This window comes from Tachysurus vachellii, chromosome 15 (genome assembly GCF_030014155.1).
Source record: "Tachysurus vachellii isolate PV-2020 chromosome 15, HZAU_Pvac_v1, whole genome shotgun sequence".
NCBI classification, from domain to species: domain Eukaryota; kingdom Metazoa; phylum Chordata; class Actinopteri; order Siluriformes; family Bagridae; genus Tachysurus; species Tachysurus vachellii.
Window position 1 is genome coordinate 19,005,035 of NC_083474.1, and position 20,574 is coordinate 19,025,608.

Below are 20,574 nucleotides of genomic sequence, written 5' to 3' on the forward strand. Positions count from 1 at the left end.
CCGCCCGCACTGCACCACGGCCTGCGCTCTGATGTTATTGGGCCAGAGACAAAAGATGGAGCAGTAACAAACAAACTACAAACAGACACACACATACAAACACACTGTACACTAATAAACACCCGAATAAGGGCTGATAAGATAAGATAAGATAAGATAAGATAAGATAAGATAAGATAAGATAAGATAAGATAAGATAAGATACAACCTGGAGTAAAAAAGGTGAGACAATAAAATGTGATTACGTGAGTATAGAAGATAAGATAAGGTGAGGAGTGGTGAGATAATACAATGAAATAAGATCAAAATAACATGATAATACACACTAAGATGACAAAAGAAAAAATAGATAAAAAAAAGATGAAATAAGATCTGAGTAGAAAATAAAATAAAAATGATATACAAGAAAAAAAAAGAGGTACTATAATGTATGATAAGATATGCATTATGATGCAATAAGATGAGATAAACAAGACAATATAATCTCGTATATAAACAGACAGTTTGGGATCTTAAATTCGATTGGCTGAGCTGAATCTGAAGCCGCAGCACACTCCTGCGAGCGCATCGGAACAAATGAAATCTGTATCAGTCACATCTGTATCATAAAAAACAAAACAAAACAACATTACACTTAAGCTGGTGCTCTGTTCATGGACTACACTAAGGAACCAAAGCTTACCATTAAAAAACTGCAGTGTCTATTCGTGGCTCATTACTTTAGTAAAAATAAATTGTGCAGTATCATGACGGTAAGAATAGTGAGGCAGAGAAAATTAATATACACGTGATAATAGTAGCATGATATAATAGGTATACGGATTGAAAGGAAATAACATTATTATTATTGTTGTTGTTATTATTATTATTATTATTATTATTATTATTATTATTATTATTATTTTTATTTTTTTTTTTTATTATTATTATTATTATTTAAACCACTGTGCAGTTAAATTCTCAAATCCAATCTAAAGATAAAATGGTGTGCATTGTTTTTGTATAACGCCGCAACTCGGACCCCAGTTCTAGCTATAACAAGAGTTTGTATCAATGCACTCGTTCCCATATGTTACTGTTGCTATAGTAACCGCTCATAGACAGGGACTTGTACGGCAGACGTTATCGTAACCTGAGACCTCAGACAAAATGTTGTGATGTTTAAACAAAGAGAAGAAAACATATCATAGTTGATGAAATGTTTGTTAAGCGACGTTTACTTAACGTTTATGGAAGGAGTTGTGGTTCACAGCACTTTGTAAATGTCAGGACAGATGACTAGGTTTGATAGATTCATTAGCTGAAAAATCTCTTCAAACTTTTTCCTGTTACAAGCTGTTTCATCAGGAAGTGGTTTTAAAGGAAATCTCCTAAGAAAACTTTGTGCTACTGTTTTAATTCCAGAAATGATGAGTTGCTAGGATTACAGCATTTCTATTACAGCATAAAAACAAGATGTCCCAAAGGTCTCCATACAGAGACTAGCTTTACATTAACCTAACCTAGAGTCAAAGAGTCGTCTCTCAGTGTCAGGTCTGATGTGTGTGCTTGCCATGTTTCCTGTTAAAGTTCATTGTGACCTTATGACAACTTTTGGATTTCAATAAGTTCTTCCTTTTGTCACAGACACTCTTTAAAGCTATATAATATTCATTCATTCATTCATCTTCTACCGCTTATCCGAACTACCTCGGGTCACGGGGAGCCTGTGCCTATCTCAGGCGTCATTGGGCATCAAGGCAGGATACACCCTGGACGGAGTGCCAACCCATCGCAGGGCACACACACACACTCTCATTCACTCACACAATCACACACTACGGACAATTTTCCAGAGATGCCAATCAACCTACCATGCATGTCTTTGGACCGGGGGAGGAAACCGGAGTACCCGGAGGAAACCCCGAGGCACGTGGAGAACATGCAAACTCCACACACACAAGGCGGAGGCGGGAATCGAACCCCCAACCCTGGAGGTGTGAGGCGAACGTGCTAACCACTAAGCCACCGTGCCCCCCTAACTATATAATATGAACTATAATATAAAGTATGAACATTTTTGGAAGACATTTAGCTAAAAAGTGTTCCATTTGTCTTCATGTATGGAGACTTTTGGAACTCGCTGTTCATACTATAGAAATATGTGTTTATGTGATTGTGGGAGCACACAGTCGACTTGAAAGTTTATGTCTGCTGTACAGTAGGTTTACATTTAAAGCGTTTGGTAGATGCCCTTTTCAAAGCAACTTGCATTTTATCTCATTTTGCAGAACAACTGAACAATTGAGGGTTTAAGGGCCTTGCTCAGGGACCCAGCAGTGGCAGCTTTGTCGACCCTTGGATTCAAACTCACAACCTTCTAAGTGGTAGTCCAAAACGTTAACCACCAGGCTTTCACATCCCAGAAGAATTTACAATTTATCTTTACTGGAAGTAAGAAGCTGAACCTGTTCTAACATGACAATGCCACTGTGAACAAAGCACAGAGCTCCACAAAGACATGGTTTTTAAGGGCAGTAAAGGCTCAAGTGGTTAAGGCTGTTGTTTGTTGATCGGAAGGTTGGGGTTCAAGCACAGCACTGTCAAGCTGCCACTGTTGGGCAATTAAACAAGGCTCTTAACCCTCCCTGCTTCAGGGGCCCTGTATCTTAACTGACCCTGTGCTCTGACCCAAACCAGAGCAACAGTGGAAAAAAATTCTGCTGTAATGTGTATGTGGCAATAATAAAGGCTTCTATGTGAAGTTTGTAGTGGAAGAACTCAAGTGTCCTACACAGAGCCCTGACTCTGACTCAACCTCACTGAACATCTGTGGGATGAACTGGAACTCCAGACCTCCTCGTCCACCTTTACGAATGCTTTGTCTACTGATAAGAAGGTCATGAGCTCAAATCCTACCACTGCCAATGTGCTAATTTAAGTAATCACATGTTTTCCTTGGTTAACTGTTAAATATAATTTTCTTCTTTGATTGGGAATCAAATAAGAAGTTGGAAATCTTGCATAGCATTTTTTTTCTTATAGGGTCCAAGTTTTATGTTCAACCTTAAACTGTACAGCTGTATGAATAAGCTATGGCCAACTATGGCCATATAGTGTGCAAACTTTAGAGACTAACACGGTGACAAGTGTCATTGACAGAAAGTAAAGTTTCCCAAAAGTGCGAGACTTTTATCATGCTGTAGACGTTACATACAAAACATTCCATTTTTGTACATTTTATAAACAAATCTACAACATAACGTATGATGATCTATGTATAATAGACTGGCCCCATAGTCACCTGATCTCTCACCACATGAGCTCATAGCAGCTGAAAAATACATACCACTAGTCAAAAAGGAAGTATCAGGAATTTATAACAGCCTGGAATGCCAACTTGAATATATCTGTTTGACGTTAAGGTTGAAAGAGAAAATTTATATTGCAGAACAGTTAGATATACAGTATTACTGCTGATATTTAGTTTAAATCTTTTTTAAAATCCATTGTTCATAATGTTTTGGTCCTTTCAAACAGTACAAAGTAGAAAAGTACCGTTTGTTCTTGTTCTGATGATACACAAGAATAACCTAGTGGTAAAATTGCTAAGTCATTTGACTGTAAGTACAATTTCTATGATATCATTCATTCATTCATTCATCTTCTACCACTTATCCGAACTACCTCGGGTCACGGGGAGCCTGTGCCTATCTCAGGCGTCATTGGGCATCAAGGCAGGATACACCCTGGACGGAGTGCCAACCCATCGCAGGGCACACACACACACTCTCATTTACATTTACATTTACAACATTTAGCAGACACCCTTATCCAGAGTGACTTACAACTGAGCAACTGAGGGTTAAGGGCCTTGCTCATGGGCCCAGCAGTGGCAGCTTGGTGGACCTGGGGTTCGAACTCATGACCTTCCAATCAGTAGCCCAACACCTTAACCACTGAGCTACCACATCCCATCCCTCATTCACTCACGCAATCACACACTACGGACAATTTTCCAGAGATGCCAATCAACCTACCATGCATGTCTTTGGACCAGGGGAGGAAACCGGAGTACCCGGAGGAAACCCCCAAGGCACGGGGAGAACATGCAAACTCCACACACACAAGGCGGAGGCGGGAATCGAACCCCCAACCCTGGAGATGTGAGGCAAACGTGCTAACCACTAAGCCACCGTGGCCCCCACAAATGAATTAATGAATTATTAAATAAATAAATAAATAAAAGTTACAAATTAGTGTTTTTGTCTTGCTTTGTCCTCTGTTCAAGTAGCTTCTTGTCACTCCAAGGTTAAGTAGGTGCCATGTGGAAGTGTGTGTGTGTGTGTGTGTGTGTGTCCTTGTCATGTTTTTGTAATTAATCTGTTCTTAATCTGAAACAACAACAACAACAACAAAAACAACAACAACAGGACCTATGCAGAAGAACCTAGCTATAATGGCATGTAATGATGCTTTATGACATTTTCCCATGATTATTATATTATGATTATTCCCATGATTAATTATAATGACATAGTGATATAGATGGGTAAAATTTTATAGCATATTAAAAATATAGCTTCAGAGAAAATGTTACCGTCATTTTCTTTCATGTGGTCACCAGACATAATTTTTGCAGCCAGAAATACAGTAAATGTCGCAGCTCCACAGGAGGGTGGGATAGTTGTCTAAAAGTGTTACTGTGGAGTGGGATTTTTCTGACAAGCTTATAATTCTTTTTTGACAAGAAGACAGGAAATGTATATTATACATTTGAAAGTAAAATATTGAAGTAAATCTAATTGTTTAATTGTATTTCATTATATATATATATATAGCTATATATAAATGATCATATGATTGTTATTAATGAGACTTGATGAATCACATCCTGCAAAAAGAAATTGATCTAGTTTATGGCGGATTTAATACTAGCTCTATCCATTGTAGCAGTAAAAAAGTTGAAGCGTAATGTGACAAATGAATCAGTGGTGATGCGGAGGACGATGAGACATAGCCAACAAGTACGGGTTTATGTTGACATGGCACACAGAGCGTGAGCTGTTCAGCTAGACTGAGAGGGAGGCTTCACGTGGCGAGAGCTGATGGATGGGACTCTTCCATCAACCGGGGGTCTTGTAGGTGTCTGTCAACACTAGCAAACATGGTGGCACATGCGTACACTGACACGGCCACACGCTCCCGTAGCACACGCTATCAATAACCGATGTATAGTGTCATGCATCTGTCAGAGTTCCAGACAAAGAAAATAAGTCAAATGTGGCAGGTGAGTAAAAAAGGAAAAAAAAAAAAAATGGCGACCTGCATTTCTGTACCTTATCCAGCATACATGAACTGCAGAAATACCTTAAGTAATCATATTAATCAGTGAAATCAATGAAATAGTAGATATAGTACTGTAGAATAGTCTAGAAGGTAAATGTTAGTCTTGCTAAATATGGTGTTATTATGCTAAAAAGTGCAGGTCTAGCAGTGCTAGCACGATTTGTGTCTCAATTTCCCTCATGAGATTTATTTCTGGTTTCGTTTTGGTTAAAAAATGAAGACTAATTGATTTTAATCCTAACCATAATGTTAAATAACAATTTTCAATTAAAATGTTCAATTATAAAGTTGTTGTGTAATTTTTACAATGAATTAAAAACCACTTTCAAAATTTCACATTCAAGTTTCAGTGTAATTGTTCTTTATAACTTTTAAATTATTATTATTATTATTATTATTATTATTATTATTATTATTATTATTATTATTGTTTTTTGCAATTTTTTAAATTAAAATTTTCCATTTCAATTTTCATTTGAGTTCTTTTTTTCTTCACAATTGTCTAGTTAATTCATGTTTTCCTGTAAACAGAGACATGACAGTGGAACAGCATCGCAAACAGACAAACGATGAATGTAATACTACGAGTAAAGGTGAGATGAATCATAGTTACATTTCATTTTGTGGAACGTCTGCAACACAGCCATTGCATCAGCAGAATCTATTTTTGTTCTCTCAGTCTTGAAGTTATTAGGACAAAACTTTTTTTTTTCTATGTTAAAAACTAACAGCGTCAGCATCCAAAAATGTTAAATAAATGTTAAATCTCCTCACGGAAAAGATTTGCTGCATCAAACATTTACCATTGAATTTGTACTTTGTTTATGTGGAGCATGTAATAATCCAAAAAGAAAAAAGAAAATAAACCCCATTTGAATAGCAATTTTCTATGCTTGTTTTATTTGCATTATTAAAACCATATACCAATGGGGGTGGGATATTGGATCGGTTCGGATCAGACAGCCAAAACGAGCATGTTCTATGGGTTATTATCTGACTGTCATCTGCATTTTATTATTTTATAAGCCACTTGTATGGTTTTTTAGATAAATTTTCAACGGTACAAATGATAAAAAAAAAAACGATGAGGCTACCTGTAGAAAATAAGTATGGAAAATTGCCCAAACTTGGTCATGTCATTCCAACACGGCCATATGATTCTTCATCATGCCTCATCACAGGTCTGACCTCTGCACTACTGGACTCTTTTGCAATCTTTGCCAGAGCCGCCTCTAACACATTTGGCAACCATTAAACGTCAGTCAGCGCTGCTTTACGCCGCAGTCCATCAAGTAACAACCGACTCGCATTATAGCTATTTTAGGTTAGGCTCAGGAACAGGGGTCATGACGTCTGCTCAAATAAAGTAATCTGATCCAAAGATCTGAGAAACAGACAGCCATGTGGAACGCATCACTGTGTTCCTGCCAGACAGCACAGTCATGAGGATAGAGAGAAAAACAGAGACAGGAATTTCTGCAAAGAGTCACATTCAAAATTGCTAGCAATCGTGGCCCAGAAATTGAGAGCAATGGAAAACATCTACACATTTTTTTTTTCTTAGGAGACAGCAAGAGAGCCAATGATAAAACATCCACGTGTGAATATCTGTAGCAACAATGAGATCAATGTCAAGGGAAATTGTGCCAAATATGCCAATTATCCTGAAAAGAAGCAGATGTTTTCTGGGTTCAATCTTGCAATTTAACACGATGAGAAACTCTTCTTTCTCCAGGCTGTCTGAATGTACAGCATCACCTCTGGAGGGTGAGAACTAAAACTAAAGTGGTGCTGGAGGTTATCTGTAGGACACATCCCTTCGGACCATCCGACATGCCAATACTCTGATCATCACACCTTTACAGGAATTAAAACAGACTCTATCACCGATGGGAATCTGGAACCCTTCACTCGTAGTTAATTACATTAATCCATGTTAAGCTGCTGTTTGTTAGCATTTGAAAGACCTCTTGCTTCATGCATACGAATGCATACCCCAAAGCTTTTTTTAAGTATACGTATGCATATATGATGGTTTCCACATGTATCCCGCATAACTTAACATTAATAGCAGACTTTACCTGTGTCTCAAATCACGCATGTTTTCTAATCATATTCAAAACCATTTATGAGTATAAACACTTATTATGAAACCAATTCTCCTGTAAAATGGTTAGTGTTGGAATTTAAACCAAGACATCTCAAGTTGCATATAAACCAAATGTTCTAATCTTCTCGGTCTTCACCATCATCATATATTTACTTTCTAAGTATACAACATGTGGAAGGAGGTGATACGGCGGTACAGCGGTTAGCGTTCAGTCCTGAGCTTGGGTTTCTCTGTGTGGAGTTTCACATGTTCTCTCATGCTCATGTGGATTTTCTCCAGGTTCTCTGGTTTCTTCCCACCTCAAAACATAATATAATAGGTGGACTGGTGCCTCTTAATTGCCCACTCTGGCTTTTTGATCCCTGCCTTTCTTTTCTCCTGGGGAATGAAGAATCAATCAAGTAAGTACCTCTATGTTTAAGGACATGGTATGCGATTTAAAACACAGTTTATGACAACAACCACAAAAAGGGCGTTAGGTTTACTGGCCACACTTCTGCCATCGTGTCTTATGTAAAGTTGGCATGGAATCGCTAAACATCTTGACCTAAATGTTGACATGAAAACCTGCCAGACAGAGATGCTTGCTCATGGATCTTGCACTTAATCATTCACGGGAACTCTGGAAAATGTTTATATAGCATCTGTGTGTGTGTTTGTGTGTGTGCGTTTGTGTGTGTGTGTGTGTGTGTGTGCGCGTTTGTGTGTGTGTGTGTGTGTACGCATATACTGTACATATTGCACATACAGTACTTATAAACTAAGCATATTTACTCCGTGCTTTTTTGGTATATGATTTATGCTGATTATGTTCGAGGTAGATCTCGAGTCAACATTATATGCCTAAAAGTATGTGTACACCTGACCATAAGTTTTTGAGCATGTACTTTTCAATCATCCAATTTCAGATTTGTTCCATCTTTACTGTTATAATAAGCTCCATTCTTCTGTAAAGGCTTGCACTAGATGTTGGAACGGGTGGGAATTTGTGTTCATTCAGCTTCAGGATCATTTGTGAAATCAGACATGGACGTTGTACGAGCGAGGAGGTCTTCCAGTTCATCCCAAAGATGTTCAGTGGGGTCGAGTCAAAGACAGGGCTCAGTGCAGGACACTCCAGATCTTCCACTCCAACCTTCATGAACCATGTCTTCATGGAGCTCGGTGCTTTGTGCACAGGGTCATTGTCATTCTGGAACAGGGTTTGAGCCTCTGAAGGAAAATTTTAATGCTATAATATACAGTCATTCTATACTCTGTAAGTGTGTGCTAACAGTTTAGGGAAGAACGATATAGAATATTGTTAAAAAGTTTGGGATCACTAAAAGAAAACACCATCTAATTGTCAATAAGTCTAATTGATTATTAGAAAACCATTTTAAAATCTTGCTAGCGCAGCTGAAATCTGCTGTACTGATTAAGGCAGCAAGGAAAACGGCCATCTTTAGGTTTAGTTTAGTATCTTGAGCATCAGGAGTTGTGGGAGTGTTTACAAGTATCTTTCTTTTCATGGTAAGAACTTACTGTATGTTATCATGCTGTGAACTACTCCCTTTATAAAACAACACAAAATGATTCTAACAAGAAAAACAAGGACTTTTACAAGTGATCTCGAACTTTTGAACAACAGTGTATGATGTCAGATGTCCATGCCTTCATTTTCCGGAAAAGTGCATGAACGGGTATATTTCAACGCAGTCCCAAGCATCTACAATAATCTGCACTTTATTATGTGTACTAACCTTTGGGGGTTTGGAGAAGGTTTTTTAGACCTGAATAAGTGTATTCATTCATTCATTCATTCATTCATTCATTCATTCATTCAGTTGTTGTTAGTCAGTGTTTGGCCAGGGTCAAATCCACAAATTTAGAATTGGCATCTAGAATAAAATTATCAGACAGAAATAAAGCTTTCTGAAAAACAAGCTTTGTTTCTTGAAGAGACACAATCTCATACGCAGCTCTTTATGTATAATAACCTGCTAAGACATTAAACACATTAAACACTAAAGGCCAATTTCACAGAATACAGTGTGGAATAAAACACAGCCACGCACTAAATGCATTTTTTACAAGCATCCAGGGACTATACAGCGATATAATCATTACTACAGCAAGATAATTACCGAAAATAAAAGCAAAACAATGGCGCAATTGTTATATTTCTGTGAATTAAAATCGTATTATATATGCAAATCAAAGAAAAAAAAAAGTCTCATTTGTAGGAAGAAAAAAATCCTACAATTTAAGTTTGGTTTTCACAGTATATACAGTACTACCTGCGATTTCCTGTTCCTCCTTTTACCTTTCTCTTGGCCTGTCTTCTAATCTAGTCTCAGGATTTCTGTGCATTTAATATAATTATGAATTCATTTCATATTCATTCAATCCATTCCTATTCGTATGGATATGACAACCAATCATCTTTGAGAATGAGCGGCATATAAATCTCAGTTGATGTTTACAATTTAAGAAAAATATTAATAATAAAAAAATATGTTTTTTTTATATTTTATATTTTATATTAAATATATTTTTTATTAATAATAAAAAAGGTGTAACAAATTGTAAAGAAAAGTTGACATTAAATCCCTAAACATTTAATAGTTATCATTACCTTTTTTATAATTAGAATTTTATTTATTTATTTATTTTTTTTTACTAAACTGAAATCAAGTTAGGGGGGCACGGTGGCTTAGTGGTTAGCACATTCGCCTCACACCTCCAGGGTTGGGGGTTTGATTCCCGCCTCCGCCTTGTGTGTGTGGAGTTTCCTCCGGGTACTCCGGTTTCCTCCCCCAGTCCAAAGACATGCATGGTAGGTTGATTGGCATCTCTGGAAAATTGTCCATAGTGCGTGATTGTGTGAGTGAATGAGAGTGTGTGTGTGCCCTGCGATGGGTTGGCACTCCGTCCAGGGTGTATCCTGCCTTGATGCCCGATGACGCCTGAGATAGGCACAGGCTCCCCGTGACCCGAGGTAGTTCGGATAAGCGGTAGAAGATGAATGAATTAATTTTTTTTGTCCGAGTTAATTTTTTTATCCACTTCTGGTTAAAAGTCTGAAAGAATTTTTTTTTTGTTGTTGTTGTTTTTTTTTTTTTTGCTCTGCTCATTTAAAATAAAAGAGAATAAAATAAAATGGAAAAAAAAAGAAAGAAAAAAAAGGATATTTTAAAATTTGATTTTTGTAGTATGTACAAAATACATCATGTACAGATTATAGATAAATATAAATACATTTTGCAAAATAAATATTGCAATTAATATTATAAACTGTACATTAATATTGAAATATTGATTGTAAATATTCTTAAAAGATACTAAAGATGCAGCAGTCCATGTGATCTATTCTATTTCAGTCAGGCTTATTCGGTTATATTCTAATAGATTTCATTTTATTGCATGAACACGACGTGTAGATTTAAACAATATGGTTAGATCTATTTGAAGAAGAAGAAGAAGAAGAAGAAGAAGAAGAAGAAGAAGAAGAAGAAGAAGAAGCCTAAATCCAATTTAAGATGTTTTTTATAAAATGCAGAAACTAAAAATAATCTCAGAATAAAAGGAAGGTATGAATACCGTTTCCCTTAAACCTAACCGTTTTTCCAAATATAATTTCTTCAGAAGTCAGACCATATTTCTTTTCTTTTTATTTTTTTTTCTTTTTTTAGTGTGGACTCCAGGGAGCCTCAGGCTAATGAATACTTTAGAGAATACTGAGAGGGAGTAATTAGTCAGGAATTTCACAAAAGAAGTAAATGAGCAGCTCATGTCAATTTTAATTCCTTTGAAATGTAGGCCAACAGAGGGCTAAATCTGAGCAAAAACAAAGACTAGTCGTACTCGTAAGCCAGTACATTAGCATTAGCTCAAGATGTTGCTAGTCTTCTGGCTAGGCTTCTGTTGCTCTCCAATGCATAACGTAATATGTGTGTTTAACTAACACGAGTTATCTCTTACCATGTCTTGTACCAGAATATTTTTAGGTTATATCCACTGGTGAATATTTTGTCCATGAGTGATTTTTAGTCATGTGGAACATACACTGCTTGTCATTTTAATATTGCTATGATGTGTGAATTCATGTTATAGTCTGTGTTTTTGCAGCCGGTCACTGACGAATCTTTGATATTGCACCATTTTGAGGCGAGAGCAGCCTGAGGGATCGCCGTCCATTTGACATCCTGACATTTTAATGCCATTATTACGATGCTTAATGTTGACGCTGTGGCTGCACCTGTCAGAAGAGAGCGAATCAATAACCTGGAGCTAAAGCACAGCCTGACTCTGAGAGATAGCAACATCTAGCTTCATACTTTTGTGTGTCTGAGAGGGCCATCACACTGAGGACAGGATCAGTGTCAGCCCAAATTGCCCAAAGCTTGCCTGAATTTCAGATGAGAAAAATGTCTGTGAATTCATATAAACAGAATTCTACAGCATATGTTAGTAGACTACTGCGTCCTGTTGGATACTCGTGGTGGTGCTTAGAAATAGGAAGAGAAGATATTGTGGGGTGCCAATACTTTTGAAACCAATGTTTTAAAAAAGAAGCCTAAACATTTGAAACAATTAAGGACTTTGTATTGTGTAGGATTTATACAACATATATCACATTTATATCACATATAAGTCACATTATATATTGAATTATATGCTGAATAAATTAATACAATTTTTGATCTTCTTTTACGTACTTCTTGTATTTATATTTTAATATTTACTATTTATATTACATTTATATTTATTTTATTCACATTTCTAAACATTAAAAACAAAATGTACCTTTTTATTTCAGTTTTGTTAAAGAATACCATTTGTGATGTTTCTTTTTTAAGTATTTATTTATTTTATTTTTTATAAATTTCTAATAATCTTTTAGATTGCTTGTTACAATAAATCTTTATAAAGTATTTATATTTTTTTTTAAATACAGTTAAAATATATATATAATCTATTTTAATTTATTTTATCTTATGTTTATATACAGCACACACACAGACACACACACACACACATATATATATATATATATATATCTGTGTGTGTGTGTGTGTGTGTGTGTGTGTGTGTGTGTGTGGATGTGTGTGCGTGTGGGTGTGTGTGTGTGTATTCACCTGATCAAAAGATAGATATTAGAATCCCAGTAATTCAAATAAATATCTAAAAATGTGAATAAAAATAATGTGAACCTCTTTTCTGACCCTGTGACAAACCCACTAATAACAAACATAAATAATAATGAGTTACTTGTCTTTAAAGGCTGATCACCTTCACTTTTCTTTATCACTCCACCCAGGACGGTGGAGGTCTCTCGGAACCGAGGAAGCCAACTTGAAACAAAGATAATTGTCATTGTGTGTAAAGTAGCAGGGAATGATAAAAAGCAGAGCTCCATATTGTTTGATAATTATTTCCCCTGGTTGGTGAGTGATTTGCATAGTGGTCACTTGACAAATAAAGGCAGTCCTGGAAGTGACAGTATATAAATGACTTGTTTTGCAGACAGCAGATGGTGGGTATCGTAGGGAGCAAGAGCGAAGGAGAGAGAGAGCGAGAGAGAGGGAGCGAGAGAGAGAGAGAGAGAGAGAGAGAGAGAGAGAGAGAGAGAGAGAGAGAGAGAGAACGGCGGGTGGCGGAGGGGAAAACACTCTGCCTACCAGCTGCTGCTGTCTCTGAATCACATCCGCTAACACAATTAAGCTGTACACAAACTTCACGGAGAGGGTTGCAGATATTGATCGTGCTGATCCATACGTTTTGGACATTGGAGAGAAAAATATTCAATTTGAAATGATTAAGGAGATTATGATCACAGTGAAACACAGTGAAGAAAGAAGAAAGAATTAATGAATTAATTGAACACGTCACCATTTCAGTAAATTAGTATATACAGTATATATATATTTCTAAAGGTTCTGTTGATATGACAAGTACTGTAATCCATCCATACCAAGAAAACAAAAACAAATAAGTTCAGAAATGAAGTTATGTGTAATAAAATGGAATGACAAAGACAAAAAGTATTAAACACATAAAGAAAGGGAGGTGCAAAAAGACATGGAAAGCCAAAACACCATCTGTAATCTATCAGTAATTAGAAAACAATTCTGCACCTTGTCAGTGGAAATTAATATCAGATGGTTCAGTCCCAACTGATGGCCTATAAAAAGGTGTCTCAGTACCAAGGTGTCGTACAAGAAACGTCTCACGATGGGGGAAAAAAGCAAAGAGCTCTATCAAGACCTCCACAACCTTATTGTTAAGAAAAAGCATGTTGATGCTCGTATATAGTTTACTGCACAACATTTAGATAAGCCTGAGTGAATTACTGGGAGAGTATAATCTGGTCAGACCAAAATTGAATTCTTTGGAATAATGCATAATACACCCCATGTTTGGAGGTAAAATGGAACTGCACATCACCCTAAAAACACCATACCAACAATGAGGTTTGGAGATAGGAACATCATGATGTGGGGCTGTTTTTCAGCATGTGGCACTTGCAAACTTCATACAATTGAAGGAAAGATGAATGGAAAAATGTACCGAAAAATTCTTGATAAAAGAATCTGCTGCCATCTACCAGGATGGTGAAAGGTAGACATTTCAGCAGGACAATGATCCCAAACACACAACCAAGAAAACTCAATTGCTTTCAAAGAAAGAAAATAAAGCTGCTAGAATATATCAGGCAATCATCTGATTAGAATCTAATAATAAATCTATAGAAGGAATTAAAGATCAGCGTTGATAGAAGAGCTCCAGAAAACCTTCAAGATATGAAGAGCATTACATGTGGAAGTTATGGGAAAAAATCACACCTCACCATACAGGAGGCGTCTTGAACCTGTCATTACCAACAAAGGCTTTTGTAGCTAGTATTAAATAACTTTCAGTGTCATTCTATTTTATTACACATAACTTAATTTCTGATTTTATTTGTTTTGTTTTCTTTGTGTGTATATAATAGTTGGGTTGTTATCGTCATCTGGTGAAAATTTCATGTCAATAGCACCTTCAGAAATATATTTACTGAAAAAAATGGTGATGCATTCAATACTTATTTTACCAGCTTTGTTTAATTGCTTACACGATTTTTGATTTTTTTTGCTCCCTGTTCGGGGTCGCCACAGTGGATCACATGCTCCACATATTACATTTGGCACAGCTTTTTACACCTGATGCCCTTCCTGACAACCCTCCCATTTTTTATCCGGGCTCGGGTCGGGCACTGAGAGTTAACTCTTCAGTGTCATGGTTAGTGCCCTGCCCGGGAATCAAACCTTAGCCGTGGCAACAAGACCGCGGGATCCTGCCGCTGGACCACTTGGGGTGTGTATATTTATACAGTAATTTATAAATACATGTTATATATCCATAAAATGTTCTAAGAATTGATTTAAATAATAAGAAAGAATAAAAATAGCTCAGGATGTGATGTAAAAAGAAAATAATCAACAATGAGGTGGTGTAACGTGACCAGACGTAAAGCGGGGACACTGTTACTACACAGAAGCTGATTATTTTCAAGAAAAAAAGCAAATTCTAAAGTGTTTTATTTCTCTAATACCACATCAGTTTGTCAGCACTTAGCAATTAGAAAGATGCACACTTTATATCTAAATATAGTTACCTTTAATGCTGGGGAACATCCACAAAGCAAGTTAGCTCCTGTTCTTAATAACGGTATAGCAGACCTAAACATAAGCCTTACTACATACACTTTAATATGCTGAAGAAATGGAGTTTGTTATAGAGACTTCGCAAAAATCCTCTGTCCTGATCTTCATTTCATTTCATTTTTTATTTTATATCATTTCAATTCGGTGATTTAAAATGTGGATCTAAAGGATCAACTTTCCCACTGAAACTGAAACAAAATAGCTGCACTACTGTTACAACTGTATACACACACACACACACACGCACACACACCATTCATACCACGCATATCATCTAGTATAATGCTGACTATCAGACCGAAATAATCAAAGTAATTCAGCGATACTTCAATAAAACCGAAACCTGAGGATGCTGAAAAAACCTTTGATGAGAAACTTTACCTCAGAAAGTGCTGCCGAACCTTTCAAGAGATCCCCAGCACAATTGGATCATACAGAGATTGGACCTTGTTCTAGTGGATATGATTGGAGTCAGATGATTAGGATCATGATTGTATCAATTGAATTAAAAAAATATATATTCAGATTCAAAATTGGGAAGCTACTGAATTAAAGGTGGTCAATATAAAGAAGCGCATGCAGCTAGATGTCTTTTTGTGGTATATAAATTTGACTGAACACAAAAACATCAATATAAGAGCTTGATCGTAGGCCGATATTTGAAGTATATATCTGAGATTTAAGGATCGTTCACTTGTGAAATGCGGTCTACTTCGAATACTGTCTATGTTTCCGATGACATTCCATCCATTAATCCTACATTCGTAAACCTGCAAGATTGCTTTGTATAATTATATCATGTAATGTTTTTGTCAGCTTGTACGCTACGTCTCACTTTGTGTTTAAAGATCACTACTTCACGCGTATGGTTTTGACAGCCTGTAGTTCCGTTTTGGCTCCGCCCCCTTCAGCTCTCAGCCGTCCCATAAGCCGAGCACTGTAATCGTTCCCTTAGCACCGAAACTGAGACTGTTACCATGGCGATGTGTTTCAGTCCAAACCCTTGAGTCCAAGCTACTTGTGGTTTTTAGTAGTCATCAGATGGCAGTGATTTGTAAATGTAGTAAAGATGAAAAGTACAACTGGAACAAGAACATTGTAAAAACCAACCTGAACATTTTATGTAAGTTTAGAAACACTAAACTAGAAACAATTGCAAGCTGTATTCTGCTTTTAGGTTATCTGCTTATCAGCTACTCTAAATGTCTAGTAGGCTAATAGTTAGTTCAGTAATGCTACATTCACGTCACATACAGCCACTCGATACAACAAACCACCTGAGATCATTCGTTTTCAATGCGTGCCACAGACCTCCTGCAACATCAGTGACAACGAGCATTGGTCACTAGATGTGGGCGTGTCCACAAGTTGAAAATAAAAATAAAACAATATGCAAATAAAACCTGACGGAACCCTGATGGAAGTGAAGACAGTAGAGGTCACATGATCTGTGGTAAAAAATTGCACTCTGCTTCTCCTTTATCTCGTTTGATATGATGCAGATAAACACTGCTGGATTTTATACACAAACAGCGAATCTCCCTCCAGCGGGTTCCATTTTGGCGTCAAGAAAACTGAATTAGAATGCTTTTATTTAATGGATTATTTTAACATATAACGATGTCATATGCATTCAAAGAATATTTACTGACTGTTACAAAGTGTTGACACTGGAGACTCCTTCTCTTATTATTAGATATTGCTGTTTGAGTTGTTGCTATAGTAACAACAGTGTACTAGGGCAAGCATTATTATAGACCAACTTCTTCTGACCAATCAGAATCGAACAGAACAGAAACACTGCTGTGCATTGTTAAAAACATTGTTAATGCATTCGGGATTTTATCGTTAATATATTTATAGCATTTGGCAGATGCCGTCATCCAGAGCAACATACTTTTCTATACAGCTGAGAAATAGAGGATTCTCAGGGGCCAAGCAGTGGCAGGTTGGTGGACCTGGGGTTAGAACGCCTACAGACTTCACCACTGAGCTACCACATAGATGCAAACGTTTTTTCCTCTCTAATCTGGACTGTTCATTAGTTATATATATATATATATATATATATATATATATATATATATATATATATATATATATATATATATATTAATATAACGTTCCATTAAGCATGCTCTTATATACTGTATTATAGCCTGAACCCGGTTGCCATGACTACGCTTACCACTACACGTTGATGACTACAAAGCAGAACAAGTTTGAAGAACTGCGTGTCAGTGCAGCAGTGATGTCATGGTGTTCATGTACCTCACGCAACAGCGGGTCAGAGGCGAGGCTGTCGAGGTTGACGAAGCCCTCGTAGGTCAGGTGGTGAAAGACATTGAGGGCGCGCACAGCTTCGGGGCCGCGCTGCTTGTAGCCGAAAATAAGGTCAATCCACTGGTGCAGCTGACACGAAACAAACTCGCTTTCCAGAGCCTGTGAAAGAGAAGCAGCCAATTAAATAGGAGAGATGCAAACACAACAGTGACATGTATGCTCACCCATTTAATCACAAAAAACACTGCTCATGGCAAAACACACACACACACACATCATATACTCACACACACACACATCATATACTCATACACACACACACACACACACTACAAAGCAGAAGTCAATGCAATTTTTCTAAGAAATAAAATGTAAAAAAACACATAGAAACACATAGATAAAATAAAACCCTACATACATTTAAGTCACATAAGATGGTATTTAATGCAATCAAAGTTTACATTAATCTATTTGAAAATTTAATAACACAAAAATGCAGCTTGTCTTGTTTCAGAGAAACCAAAAATCCCTCCCCATCCAGAGGACATTCAAAAGGGTGTGAAAAACCATGGTAACACTTTACACAAATATCCTGCACTAACACCTGAATTAATACTTACTTAAAGTGTATATAAGCTAATGATTCGTCAAAGCGAATCACGAACTAGCGAACAGCTAAACCTTAACTACGTCATGAGTCTTATGAAATCATGCAAGGAAAAAGAGCATCTTAAGTACTGTTAGTCACAGTAATGTATTGATAAACATGCAGTGTAAGAAAAAAACAGGAATTAAAAGTGTATGAAACGGGTCGAGAAGAAATTTAAGATTGGTGTGAAATAGGTTTATTATTAGACACGTGAAATTCCGTGAAATTCAAATAATTGTGTATGACGATAATATCCAAAAGATCAGACACAGATTGATCTCAGGTCCAAAGTCTCTTTAAATCAAGGGAACCAAAAGCATAAGACAATCTCCAAGACAATAAAAGCTTAAAACTAGTTTTGGATATAACCTAAATAAAACATGCTCTGTAGTAAAAGATATGAATTAAACATGTGAATAGTTATATCATTTGCCATATTCAGATAGTAGCATACACTGGATTACTGGATATTTTACACCGGTTCCCTTCATCGGATGTCGACTTACTACTAAACTAATAAACCCTGGTCATATTGTTTCAACCCGTTTTCAGTCATTCTCTATCCAATTCTCGAACCAATCCTACTGTGGTACTAGTACATGTTTTTGGTGGGCACTAGGACCCAGGGCTCTGCTCCTTTCCTCACAAGAGGAAATTAAATACAGTAACATTTATTCATTTATCTATTAATGCTTAAAACCAGAGTGCTATAAGATTATTTTCTGGTGTTTTAGTCTTAGATAGATAAGTTTGATTTGATTTATTTCTATCTCTGGAAAACTGTCCGTAGTGTGTGAGTGCGTGAGTGAATGAGAGTGTGTGTGTGTGCCCTGCGATGAGTTGGCACTCCGTCCAGGGTGTATCCTGCCTTGATGCCCGATGACGCCTGACGCCTGAGAGGCACAGGCTCCCCGTGACCCGAGGTAGTTCGGATAAGCGGTAGAAAATGAGTGAGTGAGAGAGTGAGTGATTTATTTCGTATGTGCTTATTTCTAATTACTAACACGCAAGGACTAAAAGTGTGGTTGGTGTTAAGGTTAACTCTTCTTTACTAGTTCATGACTTAACGCATCATTAGTACATATGTAAATAAGTATTAATTCAAGTTTTAGTGCAGGATTATTCATGTACTGTTAGTGTAAAGTGTTAAACATAAAAACATAAAGTTACAGTTTTACCTTTAACGTTACAAAGCTCTGACACTACAGACTCCTTTCATAAGCAATAAATAAACATCTGCTTAATAAAAACATCACCCCAACAACAATTCCATAGATTTCATATCTGTTTGTGGCAAGTTTGTCGTATACAGTAAGTTAGTACTGTAATTAATGATGTAACGACAGTCTGAACATCAACACCACGTGATGTGCTTCCTTGTGCTCGGATCTTCATCAGTAAACATTTGACACTTAAGCAGGAAGGAATCAGTGTTAAGTGTGTAATGATCTCAGAGATGACGCTGAGTTATTAGTTCCTCAGGAGCTCTTGGCTGCACAATTCCACTCGACTACAACCTGTTGTAGAAAGGACATTATTTACATTTACTGTACATTATTTACTGTCCAGTGTCACCCAAATGAGGATGAGGTTCACTTCTGAGTCTGGTTCCTCTCAAGGTTTCTTCCTCATATCATCTCAGGGAGTTTTTCCTCACCACCGTCACCTCAGGCTTGATCATTAGTGATAAATATTAAATTTCGTTCTCTTTCCTGTGTTCTGTAAAGCTGTTTAAAGAAAATGTCCATTGTTATAAGTGCTATAAAAATAAATTTAATTGAATTGATGAATCAGGTTTGAGAATCCAACATCAAGACTCTTCTCAGTTCGGACACCAGGGTGATAAAATGATCTACCCATAAATGGACCAGCTGGATCACTGACAGTCTTCAAACCACATCTAAAGGTATACGTTATACTCAAATACTTACTTAGCACTATTTTAAAAAGTAAGATTTTCCTCCGGGGGGGCACGGTGGCTTAGTGGTTAGCACGTTCGCCTCACACCTCCAGGGTCGGGGTTCGATTCCCGCCTCCACCTTGTGTGTGTGGAGTTTGCATGTTCTCCCCGTGCCTCGGGGGTTTCCTCCGGGTACTCCGGTTTCCTCCCCCGGTCCAAAGACATGCATGGTAGGTTGATTGGCATCTCTGGAAAATTGTCCCTAGTGTGTGATTGCGTGAGTGAATGAGTGTGTGTGTGCCCTGCGATGGGTTGGCACTCCGTCCAGGGTGTATCCTGCCTTGATGCCCGATGACGCCTGAGATAGGCACAGGCTCCCCGTGACCCGAGGTAGTTCGGATAAGCGGTAGAAGATGAATGAATGAATGAATGAAAGATTTTCCTCCCCCGGTCCAAAGACATGCATGGTAGGTTGATTGGCATCTCTGGAAAATTGTCCGTAGTGTGTGATTGCGTGAGTGAATGAGAGTGTGTGTGTGCCCTGTGATGGGTTGGCACTCCGTCCAGTGTGTATCCTGCCTTGATGCCCGATGATGCCTGAGATAGGCACAGGCTC

General features: G+C 37.3%; 1 protein-coding gene across 1 annotated transcript in view; it reads right to left on the reverse strand.

Annotated features, from left to right (window-relative positions):
• Positions 1-20,574, reverse strand: part of nbeab (neurobeachin b) — a 408,640-nt gene that overhangs the window by 18,077 nt on the left and 369,989 nt on the right. Inside the window, exon 47 of the mRNA XM_060888097.1 lies at positions 17,398-17,568. Within this exon, the coding sequence (XP_060744080.1) occupies positions 17,398-17,568 (171 nt within the window). The remainder of the gene's footprint in view (positions 1-17,397; positions 17,569-20,574) is intronic.